The sequence below is a fragment of the Anabrus simplex genome, chromosome 2 (assembly GCF_040414725.1).
Source record: "Anabrus simplex isolate iqAnaSimp1 chromosome 2, ASM4041472v1, whole genome shotgun sequence".
Taxonomy (NCBI): Eukaryota; Metazoa; Arthropoda; class Insecta; order Orthoptera; family Tettigoniidae; genus Anabrus; species Anabrus simplex.
In genome coordinates this window covers 282,725,595-282,751,568 of record NC_090266.1, presented here as the reverse complement: position 1 = coordinate 282,751,568, position 25,974 = coordinate 282,725,595, and the positions used below count along the sequence as shown (strand labels likewise).

Genomic DNA, 25,974 nt, shown 5'->3' with positions numbered 1-25,974 from the left:
ATCTATAACCTTTAAAAGTTTTGAGATATAGATACACTCATTTTAAAATATTACCCCCTTTTCACCCCCTCCCTTAATTGGATTTTCCAGAAACAAAAAATACGTGTTTCTTTATTTTTTAAGGAGATCCCAAACACCGATTTTCAGGTCTGTAATATCTTCAGTTTCTGAGATATAAGTAGCCTCATTAAAGGCATTCAACCCTTTTTCCACCCCTTTTCACTCCTATTGCGATTTTCCGAAAACAAAAAAAATACGTGTTTCTTTATTTTTAATGAAGATTCTAAATACCAATTTTTACATCTGCAAACTTTAAAAGTTTGGAGATATAGATTCACTCATTTTAAAAATTCACCCCCTTTTCACCCTCCCATTAATTGGATTTTCCAAAAACAAAAAAATACGTGTTTCTTTATTTTTAAAAGAGATCAAAAGTACCAATTTTCAGGTCTGTAACATCTTCATTTTCTGAGATATAAGTACCGGTATCCTGATTAAAGGCATTCAACCCATTTTTCCCCATTTTCACCCTTTTTCACCCCTCCTATTGGGATTTTCTGAAAACAAAAAAATACGTGTTTCCTTATTTTCAAAGAAGATTCTAAATACCAATTTTTACATCTGTAAACTTTTAAAGTTTTGAGATATAGATACACTCATTTTAAAATTTCACCCCCCTTTTCACCCCCTTAGCGAAGGAATATCCAAAAATCCTCTCTTAGCGAGCACCTACATCTTAATATGAATCTATGCCCAAAATTTCATTTCTTTATGTCCAGTAGTTTTGGCTCGGCGATGATGAATCAGTCAGTCAGTCAGGACAAGTTATTTTATATATATAGATAGATAGATAGATTATTTTCCAGCATGCATGAAAATTATACTGGAAAATGTCAAACTAACATTTCTTGTACATATAAACACACCATAAATTGTACTCTGCCGCCTATAGGATTTATTCACTTACCACTAGCAAGAATCAAATGAGGAATAGTGAAATTAAAATCGCACGTTCCTCGCCGTTAGGTATCTAGATTTAGGGATAGAATAGATAGGACAAAAAAAGCAACCGAACTCCATGGAGCAACAGCCCCGAAAGGCCATGGCCTACCAAGCGACCACTACTCAGGCCGGTAGATTACGAAGTCAGTGGGACGAATCCACTCGGTCGTTATTCTTGGCTTTCTAGACCGGGACCGCCATATCACCGTCAGATAGCTTCTCAATTGTAATTACGTAGGCTGAGTGGACGTCGAACCAGCCCTCAGATCCAGGTAAAGATCCCTGGCCTCGTCGGGAATCGAACCCCACGCCTCCGTGTAAGAAGCAGTCAAGCTACCCCTACACCCTGGGGCCGGCATAGTTAATAGGACAACAGACTTACATTCTTTAGGACAAGAAAATGCATTTACCATCCTTCTCAGACACTTCCAACAATATACCATACGTTCGACTAGCATAGGAGACTTACAACCTCACTTCTAATTTATTTATTCGTGATGGCCTTAGAACGTATTTTAAACATAAATGCTTTTCACTGCCGTTGATATTCGACAAGGAAGAAAACACTCTTTTCTTCATATCACGGAAATTAATGTTGAAAATGTAGAAAAGAACTACTCTCTGAGTAGCTGCTGAAAATATACAGTGTTAGGAATCACAAATACAGCACGTTGGAGCCGGGCTGAGTGACTCAGACGGTTAAGGCCTTGGATTTCAGAGCCGAAGTAGGTCGTGGGTGGTGGTGGTATTCCCCGAATCCACGTACGTATGGAACACTCTTGACACGGTATCCTGTGGAAAGCTCAATGCCTGCACGATTTCGGATGTGGAATTCCCCATACATACATACACCTGGCACCGATAATCAAGCCATAATCAAATGCGCGGAGATCTCGTGCGTTGCCCATCCTGTGGTCAACTGTTTCTCACACGGCAAACACGTCTTACGATATCGTAGTCATGTGCTACGCCGTACTGTTGCGTTTACCGGGACGACCACAGCGCAATTTTGCCAGAACGGCAGCTATGTCTAATTCTATTACAATTACAAAATTACAATTACAATTACTATTCAGAGATCTAGTCTTAAGGCGATCACTGCCCTCCTCCCCTTTTTTTGTTGCATGGGTCTGGAATAATACAAAATTTGAAAGAGAATTATTATTACGTCAATTTGTGTTTCTTTTAACATATATACATTTAGTGTCTATCATCACTGGGGGAAACCAAACGTGGTAGCTTGAAACTTTCGGAATGATCTTTTCCCATCACTTTTATTGTAGTTAATGACTTGTAGTGTTTCAAATAATTTGCCATTTACAAATAAAATAATCATCTTAAAATTTCCATCGCTAGCCTCAAACTCTTTGGGGTAAAGTACATCTTTGCATTTACTGAGAAGACGCCTTATAGGGGCACTTGGACGAATACCTGTGTTTAATTTTAAAAACATCACTGGGATAAAGATTATATATATTTTGGAAGTACTGGAGACGTAAGTATCTCATCCAGCACTGGTGAAGCTACTGGTTCTAGCGTAGCAGAGCATAAAATGTTATCTTCTTCATCATCTATTTTCGCCGTTTCTGCTTCCATGCGGTGTGTAGCAATTAGTGGAATTTAATGATCACAATTTTATTTCAAGAATAAAATTACAAGTAAAAATTACTGTTTGTAAAGAGTAAAATTTTGTAATAATGTGATCGTTACAAGAAATCCGATTACTTTTACTCAAATACAGTACTTCCCATCTCTACGTACATACATACTGTACCAGGAAAAGTTTTTGGGGAAAGGACATGAGTAGGACCTCAGGGAGTGGAACTTGTTTTGGAGCCGATACAGAGTAGGATAGACTCGCAGAGCGAATAATAGATGGTTAATTTTTTTTAACAATTTATTAATTCTTCACCCTGCAATATGATTATTGGACTCAAATCTGGCATTGAAATTAAAAGTTTGAACGTAATCTTCCTGAATTCTGTTCATGAAAATTAAATGAATATCACTGATTCCAAAGTCTTTCATATGTGAAAAGACGAGGTATTAGATTTCCACCTAAAGTCTTTCTAAATATGAGCACACACTTGTAATTGCAAATTGACATGAGAAATTAAATTCTGTTAAAAGTTTTCAGTTTTTCAGTTTGTAAACCTTGATGTATAGCACACTGGAAAAGCCTAAAGTCTTTCTATGAGATATGAAAATTAAATTTGAAAATTAAATTAATCACTTCTGAGAAACTATGAGAACTCTGAAATATTTGTTCACACGCGGCACTGAAGTTTCCACTGTTCAAAATTAATGAGAAAATTCTAGTCAGTTTGTTACTACTCACTTAATGAAAGAAATGTTGCTACAAATGTTGAAAGATGGACATCTGGAATGTTCCGTGGAGAATCAGGGTCGGCGATGTTCCCTTAACACACCATGTTGACGTCCCCGATGAGGTGATGATAGCTGGAACTGGATCGTGTAGAATTGCAGCTCGTTAAGGTGATTTTTCGCACTCGAAAAATTCGCTTAGTGCGAGTAGTTATCACTGACACTGTCATTTACTCTTGAACACAGTTTATGGCGTAATTGAACTTCAAGACGTTAAATGAATAATCACAGTCCTTCCTGTATGAAATACTATTTAAAGTCGTTACTGAAACGTCCATAATTACACAGTTCACACTTGAAAAGGCAAATCATAGTCTCTAATCACAGTCTTTGAACACGGTCATTAAGTTACTAAGGATTTTTTTCTGATCATCTTGTTATTATAACGTCATATTACCTCAGAAAAAGTTCTTAGTATTCACCCAGATTACTACTGTAAGTCGTATACTAATATGGCGTGAATAAAGAAATACAGTTCAATACTCGAAAAGAAATGAGTTCTGGTAATTCTACACATTAGTTTCTGTAGAAGTTCAATATCATGAGAAGTAACCTAAGTCTACACGTAATGATGTATTCTGTGAACGTTAAATATTTGGTACTTGCACTTCAATAAGTTCACTCGTATTATATTCTCAAATGTCTTTAGAAGTAGACTGTAGTCGCGACGCGATGTACTAAATACAGTGCGACGTCTTTTATAATTTTGTCGGCGATATAACTTCGTGTTCCGGAAACGCGACGGCAAGTACTTTCACCGTGACTGCGCGAACATACTGTACGACACATCTGTGTACTCGTCCTTGTACTGCGCTGCTCTGCTTGTTAGCCTTGACATATATATGCTGGCGCTGGGAGGGGTGGTTTCTCTTGGCCATGTGACCGTGAGTGTATAAATTCCTTAGACTTTAAATTATTATAACTCAACAACCATGGGATGGATTAATTCGAAATTCACAGGGATTAACTTTTATGACGTCCGCTACGATTCAGCGTTTGTCCCGTTGAAATTGGTTAAGGCGTTGAAAAGCTTGCGAAAAGAAAATTATTTTCGAGAAATATCTCTAGGGAAGGTTAGCTTCGAGCGACAGGTGACGTCACTTGACTTCGCCTAGTGCACTCGTGAAGTCTGGTACCTGCTGGAACATTACTTTATTTAAATGTTCGTACGTCGGACGGATATTTTATGCTGGAATAACGTTTCTTTCGATTGATATGGGCCAGGACCTAGGCTTTCCTGGTACAATACATACATACATACATACATACATACATACATACATACGTACATACATTAACAGTAAAATAGCCCGACTTCATGGATTAATATTAAAGTTAGCACGAAGTAGGTCTCAGGGCAATTCTGGTTGGTTTCTAGCTAGAGCTTGGTACAGGAGGCAGGGTCCTATCAACAAGAAAATTTTTAAATAGATTGAATAATAATTTTTATTCAGAAAATGCATTTCAATGTGGACATCACCTTACTGTATATATTCGCTGTCTTCAACATCGCATTTTGATGACCTGTGCTCCCAGTTCACCAGCCTGAAAGGGACTGGAACACGTTCTGGAAGTTGCCAATATTACGTTGAGATTAGGCCGGAACACCCAGGTTGGTTTGATATGGGTTTGAGTCTCGAACTTTCGACGTTCTGGACGATCTCCGACGTTCTCTGACGTTCTCCGACGATGTTGCGGGGTAATCACTCGTCTCACAACTTATACGAGTGTCCAGAATTACACAGTCCCCCGACACTTTTGTTTAACATCACTGTTTCATTTAATATGTTTGGGATATGCCGTCGAATTCACTCTTAATCTTGTAGATATAATTTATAAGTTCACTAAAGATGTAGATGCGAGTAGCATCGAGATTGGAAAAAATAAAGCACAGTTCATGAATAGAAATAATGAAACGGAAAATATTTCACGCACTTGGCACAGTTCGTGGTGATTTTCCACTAAATAAAGTAGCACTTGACGTTGAAAGAAATGTATGACTGCTATTAAGTTTATCAAAGACACTGCTGTCAGTCACGCAATAATACTAAACACTTTGACGAAGAAATAAGGTTGAAATGAAAAGCACAGTTCGTTGTTAGGTGCACTTGACATGAAATAAAATAGGTGACTGTTCGAGAGTTTATCAAAGACACTGCTGTCAGTCACACACAAATAATATACACACTGTTCAGAAGAAATAATACACAATTTTGTTTGAATTGGATAAAGAACACAGCTTGAGTTCGGAGTGAAACGTTGGTGTCGTAGCACACGATTATGGCAATCACTTGCGTTAACATTGATGTGAAAGTTCGAACAATTTCATAAACACCCTTGTTTATAACTAAACTTTTGCTGACTGAGATTTAACAAAATGTCACAGTTAATAGTATAACGTAGTAGTGTCACACTGAAATCAATGACATGTTTGTTCAGAGATTAAGTTCTGCTGACTGAGACTTAAAAGAAATATCACAGTCCCTAGTATATCGCAGTAGTGTCACATTGAAATTAATATTGATTCAGAGACTAAGTTTCACACAGGTAACGTGGTAATAAACTCAGTTCTACAAACACGGAAGTAAGTTATATCGAGAAGTTTCTACATGCGCACAGAATATAAGTTCGACTTGACTGTTGTCACCGAAGTCCAATACATTACTTGTCATAATCAGAGCATAGATTATAAGTCCAACTTGACTGATAGACTCAATGTCCATTGTGAAGACTTTGTTATACATTAGAGTTCACACGCGCACAATTTATAATTTCAACACGACTGTCAGAGTTTAAGTCCCACATGAAGACTTTGAATATTCGAAGATAGCCTCTGTCAGCACTTCGACGAACACTGCAGCGTGGAGAGTCAGGCTGGACACTCAGCTATGACTGTGTGATCTGGGTCTCTGAAAGAGCGAGACTACGTGACCCCCGAAGGGGGGTCGAGTGGTTTTGTTTTGAATCTTTTGTGGGACCGCCGACCTTTCTGAGGTCCTTTGTCCCATGCTTACTGGGGGGTGATTTGCTTGGTGTAACTTGGTTTTCTTATTTATGGTATAATTTGCTCGATATTAGCGTGTTTCTAGTGTTGTATTATTTCGTGTTAGATTGTTAGATTTGAGTTAATCCAACTTGTTCTCCAACTGTTTTAACATTGGCCCTATTTACATTTACTAATTGACTTAACTAATATTATATTTACAGGATTAATACTAGCTATGCCTATTTACATTATGTACATTTCTTAATCATGAACTACAGTAGATTGTGTCTTGGTATTTTGCGTCACACACAATAAGTGCGTCCGTTTCGATTCAATTTAGTAGTGTCTTCGGGTGTTTGATTTTGTAAAATACCTGTTCATCCATATCATGGATCTCTTTAATGAGTGGATTGCTTGTTCCTGCCTGTTTGCTGTAGAACTGTTTAGCGGCATTTCGGATTTCATGTTTAAGTGTGGGGGTACTCAATATTTGTCTGATTTTCCCATTACTAATGTGGTATGGGACGTCAGCTATCATTCTCAGAAGTTTGTTTTGTTGTATTTGTAGCCTTTCGAGGTACGTGTCCCGCACTGTTCCCCAGGCTGGGGCAGCATACATTTTCACACTCCTGATGAGTGTTTTGTATAGCAAGAGTTTATTTGTTCTATTTAGTTTAGATTTGCGGGACAGCAGACAGTATAGGGGTCTTGCTGCCTGCTTTGTTTTGTTTGTGATTGATTCTACTTGGCTTTTGAAGGTTAGTTTCTTGTCCAGTATGACGTCGAGGTACTTCCCTTCAGGTGACCATAGTATTTCTGTTCCATTTAGCTGAATGTTGACTATTGGTTTATGGTCATATCTCATTGTGTGAAGAACAGCTACTGTCTTGCTTGCGTTGAATTTGATTCTCCACGTCTTCATCCATTCATGGATTTTGTTGAGTGTTTCTTGCACTTTACTTACTGCAATTTTTACTTTAAATGAGTCTGCTGTTATTAATGTGTCATCTGCGTATAGAGCGACTTCGGTACCTTCCGTATTTGGGATATCAGCTGTAAATATGATGTAGAACAGGGGGCCTAGGATACTGCCCTGCGGTACACCCGCCCTAATATCCTATTGTGTCGAGTTGGCCCCATTTACGGATACGAAGAATTTTCTGTTGGAGAGGTAATCTGCTAGGAGCCTCCAATACGTGTCGTTTATGTTCAGCCTTCGTAGTTTTAGTAGTAGCCCTGCTATCCAGACCCTGTCAAAGGCCTCGGCTACGTCGAGATATACCACTGGCCTAGCTCTCCTCTGGTTGAGTGATTTTGTAATAATGTTGATTATTCGAATTAGCTGTTGAACCGTGGAATGTTCCGCTCTGAAACCGAACTGTTCATTGGGGATGGCATTCTTGATATTCTCAGTTTCTAAGAGCCTGAGTTGTATTAGTTTTTCGAATAGCTTAGCTAATCCATCCAACAGAATTATTGGTCGGTAGTTGTCTGGGTTGCTGTGGTCCTTGTTTGGTTTAGCGAGTGTAATAACTTTAGCTAATTTCCACTTAGCTGGGAAGTAGCCTAGTTGTAGTGCTGCATTGTAGATGTCAACTAAGTGTTGTAGCGCTGTTGCAGGAAGCTCCTTCAGTGTCCTGTTCGCGATCTGATCGGGGCCTGGGGCTTTCTGATTTTTCAATTTTCGAATGAGATTTCTAATTTCTGTGACTGTGGTGAGTCGTGGTGCTCCTTGAAGGTTTTTCTTGTAGTGTAGTCTCATAGCGTGGATGTGATGGGTTCGGTTGGAACCTGTGTTCGAGGGTGACGGCTAGCAGTTCTGCTTTCTCTTGTGCTGTTTGCGCTACCTGATTGTTTTTCTTTAGTATAGGGAGGTTTTGACTACTTCTTTTTAGTGATCTCGTCATTTCCCATATACTTTTGTCCTGAGTCTGCAGGGATTTTATTTTTTCCTCCCATAGCTTGTTGTGAGCTCGAATTTCATCTGTGCACCTCTTTACAAGCCTGTTGTACTCGGTTTTGTCAGCTTGTAGGCGGTACGTTTGCCATCTTTTCCGTACCTGTCGTTTGTGTTTCAAGAGATCCTTAAGCTGGTCTGGTATGTCCGTAGTGGGGCGAGTTTCAGGTGGCAGCCTAAGCGTGCTTGGCTGCCGACATTATGCTCGCGCTTATATTTTCTATGGCTTGGTCTATTTCGTCAGCCGTGTTGGGTTTAGATGGAGGGTTGCTATAGTATTCTTCCATGATATCCCTGTACTTCTTCCAGTCCACGTTTCTCCATTTTATGGTCTGTGCATGGTTTTTGGTTGTCGTGTCTCCTATGGTAAGAAGTACCGGGTTGTGGTCAGAGTCAGTGGCTACCACAGTATTCATTTCCACCGTGCAGCTGACGTCCTTGCATATGGCAATGTCAAGTACGTCAGGCCGGTGATTTTCATTTGTTGGTATCCGGGTCGGCTCTGTGGGTCCTATGGCGTAGATATTATTATTGTTCACATAGTCGAGGAGTAGTCTACCTGCCGCGTTCTCGGCTCTTGAATTCCAGGTCCCGTGTTTGCTGTTTAGGTCTCCGGCTATTATTATTGGAGTTCCATAGCTGAGAAGCAGGTCCAGGGGCTTTTTCGGTGACTTGTAGACTGATATTAGGGTCAATGGTCCATTATGCGTGATAATTTTTACTGCTGTGGCCTCGAGTACTTCAAGCGCTGGTGTGGCCACTTGTTCATGTTTGATATGTTTTTTAATGATGATCGCCGTTCCTCCCCTAACACCTTGGCGATCAGTGCGGTATACCACATACCCGGGGATCCAGAACTTGTGGTTCGGTTTTAGAAAGTATTCCTGGAGAAGTACTATATCTACGTTGTACTCCTGTAGGAGGTATTGCAGCTCTTGTGTTTTAGGCTTTAAGCCTTGAGCGTTCCAAACAAAGCAACGTGTACTGCGAGGTACATGGGGATTATTCTGTCTGTTGTTGGCCATGGTTAACCATTATGTATTGAAGTGCCACTTGGAGCGCTGTCTGTCCTTCCTTGGGGTATATGATGTTGAAGAGCATGCTGTTGATTTGTGCTGCAATACCTGATGTGTGCAGTTTTTCTGATAAGAGGTAAAACTGCTCGTGGGTTGGTAGGTTATTTAGCTGTCTTGCGGCTTCTGCTCTGTCATCTGACAGTGTGATTTTTCTCTGTGCAGGTATTAGAACCTGCGTGCGCTGTGGTCTTTTCACTGGTACTCTGATAGTGTTTGAGGTAACAGCTATTGGGTCTACCACAGTTTCGTCCGACTGGGGAAGCGGTGGAAAGTCAGTCCTGCTGTCAATGTTGATGGCGGGTTGCGTGGCTTCCTTCCTATTCTGGTCCCTTTGCTTAGCTTTGGCTTTTACCGCCTTGAGGGTTTCACACCCTCTATAGTTTGCTGTATGCGTGCCGCCGCAGTTACAACATTTGAAATCTTTCCAAGTGTTTACAGGACACTCCTCAGTTGCGTGTCGTCCGGGGCATTTAACGCATCTGGGTGCCAGGTGGCAATTTCTTTGCGTATGGCCTGGCCTTTGGCACCTTTTGCATTGTGGTGGCCCAGCTGGCCTCCTGTATCGCTCTACTGTAATGAAATGGTCTAGGATCGTCGTTTCGTTATGAATGTTCTTCCCTTCTGCAGTGTTGTCGAGGGTTACTACGTACAATGGCATAGGGCGTCTCTCTGGTGGCTCCTCTTGGTTTGCATTTTCTACTGGATAGGGTTTAGCCAACTGTATAACGGCTCTAACTGGGTAGCCATTTTCCATTAGTGCTTGTTGTAGTTCTTCCGGTGGAGTATCAATTGGTAATTTTCTTATTACCACCTGTATGGTTTTAGGCGGTTCAGAGCTATATGTGTAGTATTCTACCTCTTCTTTACTGAGAAGATCTATAAAAGTCTTATAGTCCCTCATCGTATTAAGAAGATATTTAATTGCTCCCTTTGGTAGCAGGTGAACAGTGTAGTTGTCCTTTAAGTGTTGCTTCAGGAATTTTCGCCTATCAGATGACGAGAGCGGGTCCTTCTGTATTGTGATTGGTAGAGGGCGCACCCTCGTCGCTGGATTGGTCGAGACATCCCTCTCCTCTGTCAGTGCTTGGTACTGATTTGTCGTAGGTACTGATGTACTAGGCTGGGTAATGGGTACCTTGGCAGCATGCTTATTGTCAACAAGAAGGAAACCTTCATCGTCCTCTTGCTTCTTCGTCTTCTTTTCAATTATTTTTTCCTTCGACGGTGGGGTGAAGTTATCAGCTGTTCTTTTCGGAGTTTTAGGAGTTATAGTGGTGGGGGTTCCCGCGACTTCCTTTTGGTGCTGCCTATTTGCAAGTCTTGGGTCCTTCGGGTAGTTTTCCTTCGTGTATTCTTCCGCTGATTTCCTTCCTTGAGGAGAAATAATGCTGGCTGAGGAGAAATAACTCTTGTCAGCAGGCTTTTTCTCAGGTAGTTTTGTACCAGTGTCCTTCTTTTTCTTCGATTTTTCTTCCTGGTCCTTATGTGAATTCTTCTTCAGGAACGAAGTTCTGCTACTACCCTGGGTAGGGTTTTGAATGCCTGAACCTTCCCCGGTCGAAGCTACTCGGTCCACCCCGGCTCGGTTGGGTCCAAGCATAGTGCGTGAGCGAGTGCCATTTAGTGACATTGCGGCAGTGTTTATTTGTGTGTGTGTGCCCAGGGGTGTGTTCGACATGTGAGCCCTACCTACCTAGCTGCACCAAGCTATACAAGCCAAGGGCCCGTAGGCCGGCCGTTGGGGTAAGGAAGGGAGGGTCAAACGCCCGTAGACGGACCACCGGACGAGGTTTGGGGTCCCAGCACACAGGTACCGTTGCTTTAGGCGTACGTTTTTAAGTGGTGCCTCCCACGGCAGAAGGCAATCGAGTAGCCTGGGTGAGGGTTGGTCCGATGGACGGCGGACCGGCAAGACAAATTTGCTCTCCAAGTGTTCCAGGTGACACACCGAGAAACGGTGTACCAAACCGGGAGTAGGAGTATTGGCCCCTACCAGGAGCCAGTGCCGCCTCGCCGCAGGTGAGTAGTCCGCGCTTCCAGAGAGCGCTCCCAAGATGTCGCCGGGACCGTACTGTGCCCAGGCTAGCTTAGCCAGACCGAGCGCTGTGAGCGTTGACCCGTTGATATGCCTGGCCTTGCCAGTGCGATGAATCAGAGCTGCTGTGTTTCTTCGCTCTCTCCTCTCCTCTCTCCAAGCGTGCTGCTCCGTGGACTGCCGATGAGTGATGATGTGTGATCTGGGGCTCCTACGTCATCAGATGACGGGATCTCTTGAGGCTGATTATCTCGCGAATCCCTAGACGAATTTTCTTGATGTTCACAATTTGAGACGTTTGTGTTATCCTCTTCAAAATGACGTGTCGCTCAAGTCGCTGCGATTATTATTACAGGAGTTTAAAATAATTTCAATCGAATGTTCGCGAAGGCATCCAGAACATACCATGCAGGCTACACGTGGCGTCAGGCGGGTAGTCTATACTGTCCCTGTAGCTACGTCACACACACAGCTGCCACAGGCTCGCCTGCTCGCGCCTCCGAACGTAAACAAACCAAGTTCGCTCTGAACGTCTTGCGTGATGATGAAGTACAATTAATAGTAAAAAATACGGCATGTACAGGTCGTAACTGGTAGAATACATACATACATACATACATACATACATACATACATACATATATCTTCATGTTCAAACGAGTTGATTGCGCAATTCGAGGCGAGTAGCTGTTAGCTTGCATTCGCGTTGTCGGCACCCATGAAGATGATTTTCCGCGGTTCTCCATTTTCACACTGGGTAAATGCTAAGGTTGCACCTTGGGCCGATGACCTTCGATGTTAGGCCCCTTAAAACAACAAGCATCATCATCATCATCATCAGCAGCATGGTTGCACCTTAATTAAGAACACAGTCGCTTGGTTCCCAGTCAGAACCCTGTCCTATCCTAACGCTGCCATAAGACCCCTCTGAGTAGCAACAACGCCGAGCGAGTTGGCCGTGCGTTTAGGGTCGCGCAGCTGTGAGCTTGCATTCGGGAGACAGTGGGTTTTATTCTGTTTCACTGTTAACTGCACTATATACACTGATCAGCCAGAACATTATGACCACCTACCTACTATCGATATAACCCCGTTCAGGCGATAGCAGCGCCACCTGACGAAGAATGACTGCTAGTCAAACATGCACGGTGCATGTAGTATCAGTGAGCGTGCTGTCCGTGTGTCGGAAGTCCTGAAGATGGTTTTCCTTGGTTTCCCATTTCCACTCGAGGCAAATGCCGGGGCTGTACGTTAGTTAAGGTCACGGCCACTTCCTTCCTATTCTCAGTCCTTTCCTATCCCATCGTCGCTATAGGACCTGTCTGAGTCGGTGCGATGTAAAGCAAATTGCAAGCTTCTGTGAATTAACCAAGCGCCTCCACAATCTTGTGTTTGTAACTAGCTCTATGGCTTCGTTTAGTTCCACACCTCTTATCATTAAAAACAGTCTAACTATCATTGCCTTGTCTCTCTCTGTTTCTCTTGCCCTCCATGAGCAAGTTCTTTATTCTCCCAGGACTAACCTATCCCCTCCACTCACCTCACATAATCACTATGTTATTGCTGACAAATTACTGTTGCTAATGAAATATTATGTTTCTGGTTTCAGATTGTATAGAAATTCGATAACATGGAGAATCCTTCATTTGAACGAGATACGAACTCAGAAGATCCTTCTTCCCTGGTAAGTGTATAGACCATGGATTATTACTCGTATTACGCCAGAGCTGTGAATGACTGTATAGTTAGATCACGTATCTACGTTGGAGTTTCAGCATTCATCCTTGTAGTTCACTATATTTTTCAATTTGCTTTACGTCGCACCGACACAGATAGGTCTTATGGCAACGATAGGATAGGAAAGGACTGAAAGTGGGAAGGAACCGGCCGTGGCCTTAATTAATGTACAGCTCCAGCATTTGCCTGGTATGAAAATGGCAAACCACGGAGGAAAGTCATTTTCATGACTCCCGATACGATAAGGAGAGGGGCAGACGACATAAGGCTGAACTGTTCTATGATCAAATACAATTGTTTATCGCTGTTTTCTCCTTTCACATACGATAGTATCACACAGCTTATCTTCATTCCTGAGAAACATACACATGTTATTAAGGTGGCGTGCCAGATGCGACCATGCCGCATGCGACCCGTGCCACTAGCGACCGCATAATCTGTAACCGTGCCGGATGCGACCGGCGTTGACAAGCAAATTGTCATTTGATAAGTTGTGTCATCACCCAAGATAAGGTAAGCTAAACGAAGTGCAATGTAATTTCTAAAAGTCTTATAAGCAGCTACTGCCCCTACTTTACATAACACTTCTGGGGGAAACTCGTTTTGCAACACGAAATATGGTGATGCGTTTACGTCTTTTCCCACCGGGCGAGTTGGCCATGCGGTTAGAGGCGCGCGGCTGTGAGCTTGCATCCGGGAGATAGTGGGTTCGAATCCCACTGTCAGCAGCCCTGAATATGGTTTTCCGTGGTTCCCCATTTTCACACCAGGCAAATGCTGGGGCTGTACCTTCATTAAGGCCACGGCCGCTTCCCTTCAACTCCTAGGCCTTTCCTATCCCATCGTCGCCATAAGACCTATCTGTGTCGGTGAGACGTAAAGCCATTAGCAAATAAATGGTATTTTCCTAAAATATCTCCATATATGGAGCTGAGCCTCCATGTCTGGGAGAAGGTACCAAGCAGGTTAGGTCAGTGCGTTGCCGGACGACTAGTTACAGCTACTTCGGTAGGCTGCTGGGTTCGAATACCCCGTCGTCCATCCTCGAAAATTATTTCTCGTGGTTTCCCATTTTTCATCTCCAGAAAATGTGCGTGGTATTTCATTTCGTAAATCCCACAAATATTGGCCGGGAATCAAACCCGGACTGTCTTGGTGAGAAGCGAGCAGTGATGCCACTAGGCTCGTTTCTATTACTCCCCACTCTATCCGGTTCTTACTGCGGGTCAGGGTGTGTAGCAGATTTGGCATTCTTTTACGGCTGGATGCTTTTCTGGACGCCAACCATTAGAGGAGAAATGCTACGTGTTAATGTGGTGGTGGTGGTGGTGGTGGTGGTGGTGGTGGTGGTGGTGATTATTGTTTTAAGAGGAAGTGCAACTAGGTGACCATCCTTTATTTAACACTAATCAGGGAGAAAAATGGAAGGAATCCGACACTGCGAAAAAGGAAGATATCAGCGAAAGAAAGACACCAGCCACAAAGGGCGTGAAAACGAACGACTCTCTAGGCCTAGAAAGTTCTAATCCCGTCGGGGTTGGAATAGAACAAGATTTGACCAAGGAAAGTCGGATAGGATAGATGAAAATGAGGAGCCTGGCACAAGTAAGTGGAAGCAGTGCTAGGACTTAACTCAGTGCCCCGTGGTCACTAACCCACGCTCCCAAGTTGAGAGCCCCTTACGACACGCAGGGAATACCGTGGGTGTAATTCTACCGCCCCCCTCCACAGGGGAATGTGGAGTTAGATAACTTTCTTCTTTAGCATGACTTTCCTCTGGTTCATCGATTTTCTGGTACTACTGGTACGTAACATACTGGTTTATCATAGTACTCCACGCATTTGATTCCTTCTCTGTGGCACTGATTGGAATGAGCAGTGTGCACACTTAAAGGAATAATGGCAGAGGATTGTTCACGGCTGTCTGCGGCCTGGTCATTCCAGGTCGGGAACTTTGGACTGTTAGATCGGCAGCATAGTACTGTTAAAAATGAGAAAATGTGCAGTTTTCTATTTTATCGAGTATTTCATAATTATGATAGCATTTCTTGTAACTGCGACATTTCTGTTGACTTCATTGTAATGACCTATGATGATTTCAGTTGGCAAAACCACAAAGACAGTCTTCCTGATGATGTAAAAAGACAGGTAGAGAGTGAGTGCCTGCCATTATCATCAAACTGCCCAACTCCACTGACTGGCAGTAGGCAAGTGGGCCTACCATCATAATGAAAACTTACCAAGTTGATTGTGACTGACAGTAGGCAAGAGGACCTGCCATTATAATTTCCTAACCAAGTCTTCACATGCGAAAATACGTATGGTGACTTGCCCATCGCTTTTCTGAGTAACTTTAAGAGCTATGTAGTTTAATATAATCTTATTCACAACGTGTAGAGTATTTAACCTAGAATTCTGAATACAATGTAGAATTCCGTAGCGAAGCACGGGTACATTAGCTAGTCATATCTAAATTTGTATCAGAATCTAATTACGCTGTACCGGGGACTCCGCAATTAAGTTTGAATCCCTTTTAGAAAACAATCGATAATGTTTGGTAACAAAACACACGAGTAGCGTTGCGAAAAGATTGCAAATCTTGGGCTAGGAAGACTTAGAAGTCAGAAGACGAGCTGCTCGACTAAGCGGGATGTTCCGAGCTGTCAGTAGTGAGATGGCGTAGAAGGACATTAGTAGACGAATAAGTTTGAGTGGTGTTTTTAAAAGTAGGAGAGATCACAATATAAAGATAAATTTAGAACTCAAGACGACACATTGCGGCAAATATTCGTTTATAGGACGAGGAGTTAGGGATTGGAATAATTTACCAAGGGAGATGTTCAATAAATTTCCTACTGGGCGAGTTGGCCGTGCGGTTAGGAGCGCGCAGCTGTGAGCTGGCATCCGGGAGAAAATGGGTTCGAAAACACTGTCGGCAGCCCTGAAGATGGTTTTCCGTGGTTTCCCATTTTCACATCAGGCAAATGTGAAAGTCGATGTGTACTTTAATCAAGGACAAGGCCGCTTCCTTCCCACTCTTAGCCCTTTCCTATCCCATCGTCGCCTATAATATATATAATTTCGTGTGGCTATTTCTAGCCGAGTGCAGCCCTTGTAAGGCAGACCCTCCGATGAGGGTGGGCGGCATCTGCCATATGTAGGGAACTGCGTGTTATTGTGGTGGAGGATAGTGTAATGTGTGATGTGTGAGTTGCAGCGATGTTGGGGACTGCACAAACACCCAGCCCCCGGGCCATTGGAATTAACCAATGAAGGTTAAAATCCCCGACCCGGCCGGGAATCGAACCCGGGACCCTCTGAACCGAAGGCCAGTACGCTGACCATTCAGCCAACGAGTCGGACATCGTCGCCTTAAAACCTGTCTGTGTCGGTGCGATGTTATACCACTAGCAAAAAAGAAGATCCTAATTCTCTGAAATTATTTACGACTTAGGCCTACTTACTTATCGTGTCCTATTAGTGCCGGGAGTGTCCGAGGACGTGTTCGGCTTGCCTGGTGCAGGTCTTTCTACCTGACGCACATGGGAGGCCTGCGCGTCTGGATGTGAGATTATGGTAATGAGGTAGGGAAAGATGAAACCCGGTGTCGGCACGTACCCTACTCCTCTCGAATAATACCAAGGGGTCTGCTCAATGCTTTACGTCCCTATCCGACGGCCGAATCACCATCAACAGCATCATATTGCCTCACTTCATTTGAACACTGCGAAGAAGTTTAGATTTGAATCCAGGCTTTTGGTACGCAATCTAGTGATTACAAATTGTGTACACCAACTTTCCTACCCTGCCGGCCTACATTCTCATGGTGAAATTTTTTTCATCCGGGCTAAGTGGCTCGACGGCTCAGACGGTTGAGATGCTGGTCTTCCGACTCCAACTTGGCAGGTTCCATCCTGGCTCAGTCTGGTGGTATTTGAAGGCGCTCAAATGCGTCAGCTTTGTGTCGGTGGATTTACTGGCACGTAAAATAAGTCCCGCGGGACTAAACTCCGGCACCTCGGCGTCTCCTTAAACCATAAAAGTAATTACTGGGACGTAAAGCCAGCAACATTATCATATTTTTCTTTCGACCAACGGCACTCGAACCTGCTAACAACGGTGTCAGACCTTTATTTTAGAAAAGACCAAGTTAGCTACTGAGAAGCAATCTGCCACTTGGTGATAGCCCTTAATGCAGATCAATTGTAAGTGATTGATGGGTCGCATGCGGCACGGTGCATATCCGCTCGGTCGCTATTGGCACGATAATGGCCGGGTTGCATCCGGCAAGGTCGCATCTGGCACGTAACCGTTATTAAAATATCTGCCCTGCTGTTAGGCGCTAATTGTAATATTTCACTAACTAAGTGCGCCATTGTTGCGTGGCAATTGTAATATGAATAACATAAAATGTAAATAAATAAATAAATAAAATAAATGAAATGATTAATTGCCTCACACTTGGGCATTAGTTGCAACATAAAAAATTACATCGATCAAAATATTAAATTTTGTACAATAATTTAATGTAATTATTACTTGGCGACTTCCAGTTAAATAAAATTTAAAATAAGTGAATAAATAAATGACGATAATAATAATAATAATAATAATAATAATAATAATAATAATAATAATAATAATAATAATAATAATAATAATAGGCCCTAATAATAATAATAAATATTAATTATTTATTATTAATAATATTAATTATTATTAATTAATATTTATTATTATTATTATTATTATTATTATTATTATTATTATTATTATTATTATTATTATTATTATTATTATTATTATTATTATTATTATTATTATTATTATTTGCTGTAAAAACTCCTGTGTGGGAATGTGTAAGTTTACTGTTTATCTTTTTTTTTTATTCAAATGTATTTGAAGCTGGCTGTTTGGTTTGTTACCTAAAGCCAGTTAGAAAAACATGTTAAGACCACCAACAAAAGCTAAATATTTAACCTCCAGATTCTGTCCTTTCTCCCCTGGTGTATCCTCCTTTTTTCCTTCCACTTCCAAAGCTTTCTCCCAGGTTCTCATGATTTCTACAGAACGATGTTGAAGAGGATCGGTGATAGGCCGCCTCCTTGTCTGACTCTTGTCTTTATTTCAAAGGGACAATAGATTTCTTCGAAGAAATTGACTTTTCAGATGGTGTCCATCAGGGTTTGTTTTATTATTTCTCTCGTTTTCCTGTCAGTCCCGAACTCCTCTAGGGTGTTAAAGTTAGTTTGTCAGTTGAGTCAGCCTTCTTGAAGTCAACAAACATTTTTACGGAGTTTTGGCTTCTCAGAGAAGAATGTTTTGTAGTTGAATATCTGTTCTGCGCCCGACCTCTCTTTTCGAAAGCCAGCTTGGTATTCATCAATGAGGCGGTCTGCTTCTTCTTCGGCTCTGTTCAGTAGGACTTTGGAGAGTATCTTGTAAGCCATCAGAAGAAGAGAGAACCACTCTGTAGTTGTTTTAGACTTTCCGGTTACCTTTCTTATGAAATTAGTGCACTTGGGCGCATTTCCAGTCTTTAGGGACCCTTTCAGTTTTCCAGATGTTTGTATGCTGCGGTGGATTGTTTCTGCTGCGATTTGTCCTCTGATCGTACACATTTCTGCGATGTTGTCGTCTTCACCCGGCTTTTTATAGTTTTTAAGTTCGCTGATTATGCGCTTGATCTCATCTAACCTTGGTGGCTTGGAATCCGTATTCTGGTGAGAGCAATTCTGAGTACCCAATCTTTCTATGAGTTCTCAGTATAGGAGGGCTTTGAAGTAGTTTGTCAAAAGCTCACAGTTTTCCTTGTCGTCCGTCGCTATAGTACCATCTTTCACTTGAAGCACAGTGTTGGTGGCTGACATCCCAGTAGTACCTCTTTGAATGTTCTGTAAAACCTCGAGTGTTGTTTTATCTAAACTCTTCTTCTAACTTCTTAACCCTATTTCTGTTATGTTTCTCTTTTCGAATCTTATGACCTTCATTGCCGTTTTCCTTTCTTACCAGAAAACTTCCCATTTCTCCTCGGTCCTGTTGGTGTGGCACCTCTTCCACGCATGTAGTGTCTTCTCAAGAGCGTTGTCACACTTTTCATTCCACCACCTGTGTTTCCGTTTCCTTGGCGGGTTTCCCAAACCTTCGACAGCTTTGGTAAACGACTCACTGATTTCTGATCAAGTCCAACGTAGACAGGTTTTTTCATTATATCTGTCTTTGTTCTTTTTCGGAGTCTCTGTGTTAATTTGAGGCTACTTGGTTCTCGGCTTGGGTTTCTTCGGTTGGAATCTTACTTTGATCTCCCAGAGATAGTGGTTCGAGTCGACGTTTGGGATTTTTCTTACTTTGACGTTCAAAATTTCAGTTTGGTTTCTAGCTGTTATTGCCACATGGTCGATCTGGAACTCTCTCTGCGTCGTGTTAGGTGATACCCAGGTTTCTTCTCGCTCGGAAGTCCACTGAGGCATGTTTTAGGTTGAAATTTCTACAGAAGTCGGTTAGTCTCTGTCCATTTCTGTTTGTGTCCACCTCATTGGCTGAATTGTCAGCATAGTCGCCTTCATGTAAGAGAGCCCCGGGTTCGATTCCCGACCAGTTCGGAGCTTTTAACCTTAAATGATTAATTCACCTGGCTCGGGGGCTGTGTACTTGTACTGTCCGCAACATTCCTGCAACTCACACACAACACTATCCTCCACTTCAAAAACACGCAGTTCTCATACACGACAGGTGCCACCCTCCATTGTTCGAGGCTCTGCCTTACAAGGGCTGCACCAGGCGAGCCGAACATATCCTCGGACACTCTCGTTACTAAAATCCGTACGATAAATAAATAAATAAATAAATAAATAAATAAATAAATAAATAAATAAATAAATAAATAAATAAATAAATACATAAATAAATAAATAAATAAATAGTACTTTCCTTCTGTGTATCAGGTGGTCACCGACAATATTTTCCTGTATCTTCTCTCCTTACCTATCCTTACCTATATGGACATTGAAGTCCCCGACCAACACTTTTACATGGTGTTGTGATATTTTGGAGGTTGTGTCTTCAAGAGTTTCAAAAATTCGTCTACCTTTTCCAGGTTTTTCCTGTTATCTTCATTTATTAGGGAGTGTACGTTGTTAATTTTATAAGCTTTATTTCCAAATGAAAAGGAGGGAAGCGAGATTATCTCTGTTGTTGAGGTGTAGTTGATGACAGACTCAGTAACGTTCCTTTTAACAACGAATGCTGTGCCTAGGATCGTTGTATTGGAGTTTTTTTAATAGCCCGTTTCCCCTTGTAAATTTTAAATCCCATTCTCATCAAAGTATCTTGTTTCATGTAGTACCAGTATGCAGATGTTCCTTTCTTCCAAAATGTTGATCAATTCTTTTAATTTTCCAACTTTTAAGAGTGTATTGATGTTCAGCGTTCCAAGCAAATGACTTTGCTTAGTTCGTATCTTCCGTGATGAGGTTCAGGGAAGCTCCAACTCTTCGCTGAGTGACGTTCCAGCCTCTCCGAAATCCAAAGGCCTAGTTGCGCCACCCTTGGCGGTTGGGGATTTCCGTTTCCGGCTGACCCTGGAGTAGTCTTTCCTGAAGGTGTTTGCATCACGTTGAAAATAATTGGGAGGGCAGACGAAGCCTGTTCCTTGGAGTTGAAACTGAAGTTGTAAGCCCCAGAGATTTTGTTGGTTCTTCCGCACTCCAAGCCGTTGGAAATTATTCTCTTTCACATTTGAGACCGTTGACCATTTTCTATTTCACATCCGTTGATCCGCGGATGGTTAATTGGCCAAGTCTTATTCACATCTGTCCTGTATATCTAAAGGAACGTCCACTATCAGCCAACGGGACGCGCCCCACCCCATTGTCTTATGCACGGTTATGCCCTGCCCAGCTTTTACTCATTTCAGAGCCGATACTCCACAAAAACTGACTGGGAACTTTATTATTATTATTATTATTATTATTATTATTATTATTATTATTATTATTATTATTATTATTATTATAGCTTCAGTACCGGTATCGGCTTGATTTATTTCGTCCTTCAACTAATAAAGCATGAGGCAGCACTGGAAAGATCCTCTATCAGAACGGCCACATTCCTTCAATTCTGTGTTTCAATACGGAGGTACCTGAAACTTCTTCTGCCACTTTTCTTATACCTTGGTGGAGTCGTTGGTGTAAACAGTGTCGAGCATGTCGATTTGGTCCTGTTTCATACCCGGATGCCTTTTCTGACGCCAACCTTTATATAGAGGGATCTCTTCACTACTGCGTGTTTCTGTTGGTTGTTAGTAGTGGTGAGTGCTGTGTGTATATGAAGAGGAGTATATTGGGACAAACACAAAATCTCAGTCCCCGAGTCAGAGGAATTAACTAGACGCGGTTAAAATCCCCGACCCGGACGAGAATCGAACACTTACTGGTTGTTGCCTACTTTTTTTTAACTGTTATTTGTTCGGGGCGTCGACCCCTGTGGATCTTTTGCCCCTACTAGCACCATATTTTAATAACCTGCGTGTAATTGGAATGGCGGTAATGTCAATGTTGTGTGTGAGGAAAGGAAGATTAAGGACGTTACAAACACCCAGTCTCCATGCTAGGGATATTAATCATTAAAATTTAAAAAACCCTGACCCGGCCGGGAATCGAACCCGGGGCCGCCGGGTGACTTGCGGACGCGTTGCCCCCTACACCGCAGGGCCAGACTTGTTGCCCACTTTATAATGGCAATTATTTTTTACACAGGTACACTTTGGTGTGTGTGAATTTATCTCCACACTGACCATTCAGTCAACGATCAGGATTACGGAGCTACCTGAATAATAGAACAAACACCAAACGTATGTGCTATAATTAATCTTCTCAAGAGGTTAATACACTCACCACTGGTGAAGAACTAAACTTAACTGCCGGGCGGGGTTCGACCCCTGCTGTATGTAAAATATATTAATGGTTAAACTCCAGCCCCCTGAATAGGTAGAGAGTTAGTGAGTGAAATAGCATTAGTCTACTGTTATTCTTATTGAACTTAATGACCGAGCTCGATAGCTGCAGTCACTTAAGTGCGGCCAGTATCCAGTAATCGGGAGATAGTGGGTTCGAACTCCACTGTCGGCAGCCCTGAAGATGGTTTTCCGTGGTTTCCCATTTTCACACCAGGCAAATGCTGGGGCTGTAGCTTAATTAAGGCCACGGCCGCTTCCTTCCCATTCCTTGGCCTTTCCCATCCCATCGTCGCCGAAAATTAATGGAAGCCAAATTCCTCATCATCATTCTCATGTTCCTCTGTGTGTAAACACAGAATGCTGATTTGCTTAGAAATGGTACGCTGTCCGCTTTTGTGATGTAGTGGTTAGTGTGATTATCTGCCACCCCCGGAAGCCCGGGTTCGATTCCTGGCTCTGCCACGAAATTTGAAAAGTGGTACGAGGGCTGGAACGGGGTCCACTCAGCTTCGGAAGGTCAACTGAGTAGAGGTGGGCTCGATTCCCACCTCAGCCATCCTGGAAGTGGTTTTCCGTGATTTCCCACTTCTCCTCCAGGCAAATGCCGGGATGGTACCTAACTTAAGGCCACGGCCGCTTCCTTCCCTCTTCCTTGTCCATCCCTTCCAAGGCCCCTGTTCAGCATAGCAGGTGAGGCCGCCTGGGCGAGGTACTGGTCATTCTGCCCAGTTGTATTACCCGACCCAATGTCTCACGCTCCATGATACTGCCCTTGCGGCGGTAGAGGTGGGATCCCTCGCTGAGTCCGAGGGAAAAACCAACCCTGGAGTGTAAACAGATTAAGAGAGAAAGAAAGAAAGAAAGAAAGAAAGAAATGTGACGCTATGAATCGTCTCAGAAATAAACCATGTTTTTTTCTTTCTTGTTTTTGTGCTCATCACAATGCATAATGTATATTAAGAAGTGTCAGTGTAAGTGCTTCAGAATTATTGTTATACTTGTGCTTATTTCCAGGAACGTTCGGGAAATATCTCTGTTGAGGTTCACAAACCGGATATAATTTCCAGATCAGTTGAAAAATTCTGGTCCATCGTCGAAGGATTCTTTAAAACTCACAAGAAGCTGGTATCAGTCACGTCATTGGTGACTTTGGCAGTGCTGGTTGTTGCCTACTTTATAACCGCAATTCTTTATCACACAAGGAACAGGTGCACTTCGGAAGGTGAGTACATCGTATAGCTCATAAAAATAGACCTACGGTAAACGGCCCATTAAGGGCCACGGGCTCTCCTACATGGGGCCAGATATTGGAAACACGACTTTCTCTGGCGTATTGCAGGTTCGTTGCCTCTCATTCAGTTCAGACAGCCCCGCGTGAGAATGAGTGAAGGCCATTTCAAGCCATCAGATCAGGAGTGAAGTTAGTTGAGAATGCCAACGGATTCCCACCGGCGAGTAAAGATGGCGGCATGCGATTGAACTCCCGGGGCCTTGCTCGCCCAGCAGGGGGTGATTTTATGAGGGTAGTTTGCTTTATAACGGAAGTTTCCATTCCCAACACAAATCCTCACAGCTATGTTCCCAATACACCTCTTATTATGAGAATAGACGCCAGTTCCTTTTTCAACTCAGACAATTCACGTGTGTTTTCTACGCTGTTTGAATGTCTTGTAATATTTACTTCATCACCGGTAATTAATATTTGTGAAATGTATTGCTTTTCGGTTAGTTTCATGCAATAATGTGGGGGCCTTGGGAATCAAACGTGGAAATTAACGCACCAGAAAGTCCTTAATTAAATCTACCAGTGCACGCAAACGATCCTCAGCCGAGCAGCTGTAGGAGTGAGTGATACACGACCGTGTAGCAGTGGTTCCGTGCCCGCGAGTGATACTCATCCGAGTAGTAGTAGTTCTGCGAACAAAAGAAAGGCGACTAAAACTTGAAGTAAGCAAAATCAACGGCTAGTGTGTAACTTATACGTGTACGTTACGGAGAAAAACTTACAAAAGGGTCATATTTCGAAGACACCTAAAATTTTAAAACTTCAGAGGAAAACTAATAGGAAAATAGTACTAAGAGGTCCCACAACTCCGAAAAGGTGTAGTAATAGTAGGGTTATTTTTAACAGTGAATACTTTTTCTGTAAATGAAATGGCGTATGGCTTTTAGTGGTGGGAGTGTCCGAGGACATGTCTGGCTCGCCTGGTACAGGTCTTTTTGATTTGACGTCCGTAGGCAACCTTAGCGTCATGATGAGGATGAAGTGATGATGAAGACGACACATACACCCTTCCCCCGTGCCAGCGGAATTAACCAGTGATGGTTAAAATGCCCAACTGTACCGGGAATCGAACCCGGGACCCCTGTGACCAAAGACCAGCACGCTAACTATTTAGCCATGGAGCCGGATACTTTTACTGTTACTTGGCGAGACGCGATGTATATAAATTATTTGGTAAATGTCAGTCACCAACAGTACAGGAACTGTTAAAACATTTGAGAAGTTTGTGACTTTCCTAATGGATATATTGTTCTACGATAGCTGTTAACAAAACTTGGATTTTGTTTCCGCATTCTGAGGGAAGAAACAGACTAATGGAATCTGTAGCTTCTCCGAAAGTTGCGTTCCGAGAGGTGCACAGTTGTCTATCTAGATGAAACTTGGTACGAGACTCATGACATTGTGAAGAAAGGATGGGATGATGGCACTTGTATGTATGTATGTATGTATGTATGTATGTATGTATGTATGTATGTATGTATGTATGTATGTATGTATGTATGTATGTATTTAGTGAATATCCTAATAGTTTGAATCCTATTTTAAATGAGTATATTAGGATTATAGTTTTGATCAGTAGGTTAATTATTTATCCTCGACACACATTTAGGAAACTAAATTATTGAAGATGTGGCGAATGAACTTAAGGGACTGTTTGTAGCAGAAGAATTTCCTAAACAGGTGGTATAATGGCTTTGAGAGTTTCACAATACAATTGTTTAGGTGACGCTCAAAATCGAATCTTTTCCTTCCCAACATGGCACAATCAAACAGTAAATGGTCCACTGTTAGAGAAGATCCACTAAAGCGCAAATAATCACCTGCAATGTTAATTTCAAAGCGTTCAAAGTATCACTTAAACGTTCCATAGCGGAGAGAAACTGAGTGAGAATGAATTCGGGCATTAAAGTTTTACACTGGAGTCGGCTATATATGTCGGGAAAAAATAAATCTCTTGTGACAGGGCAGAGGTTGTTCCACTACCTTATTAGGTATGTTTTGATTTTGGCTTTTGCATAGCTGGGGGGTGATTTGCTGTGTGAAATTTCTTTGTTGGAAGAGGAGGCTGTTTCTGCGGTTGCACAGAGGGTAGTATCTTAATTAGATTTTTGTGGGGTAAGCCTTACTGAAATTGGGATAACAGGCCGTGACGATGCATGTGGTATATAATTCTGTCGATTATTAGTAACAAAGTAACCTCATTTTCTCGAAACAAAAACTTTTCCCCCGCCAATCCGATTGCGCCATCGTTCTTTACATAACACAAAAAGCATCCCTGGTTCTTTTCTTGGAACAATTTATATACACCCTGTATTGGCTTTATAAAAACTGCCATGTCTTAATTTTCTAACATCATGACCATCAGGGTTACCCTTGAGGAACGTCGAGGAAGGAAAAGATCACTTGAACTTCTGTATAATGAAGCCATATGACTGTATAACATATGCATCATTATATAGCCTACATAATTAATGTAAATGTAGTGAGGATGGAGAAGCACATGTTACCCATCATAATATGTACAGGATAGTGTTACGAATGAAATACTGTATTTT

At 42.2% G+C, this 25,974-nt stretch overlaps 1 protein-coding gene across 4 annotated transcripts in view; it reads left to right on the top strand.

Moving 5' to 3' along the window:
* The window catches only part of CNT2 (Concentrative nucleoside transporter 2), a 407,606-nt gene that overhangs the window by 109,778 nt on the left and 271,854 nt on the right, over positions 1–25,974 (top strand). For 3 of the 4 annotated variants that reach the window (XM_067139021.2, XM_067139023.2, XM_067139024.2), the window contains exons 2-3: positions 13,051–13,125; positions 23,149–23,356. In XM_067139021.2, the coding sequence (XP_066995122.2) occupies positions 13,072–13,125; positions 23,149–23,356 (262 nt within the window). In that variant the 5' untranslated portion in view covers positions 13,051–13,071. Of the gene's footprint in view, positions 1–13,050; positions 13,126–23,148; positions 23,357–25,974 lie in introns of those variants that run through there. The other variant, XM_067139025.2, reaches the window with a different exon arrangement.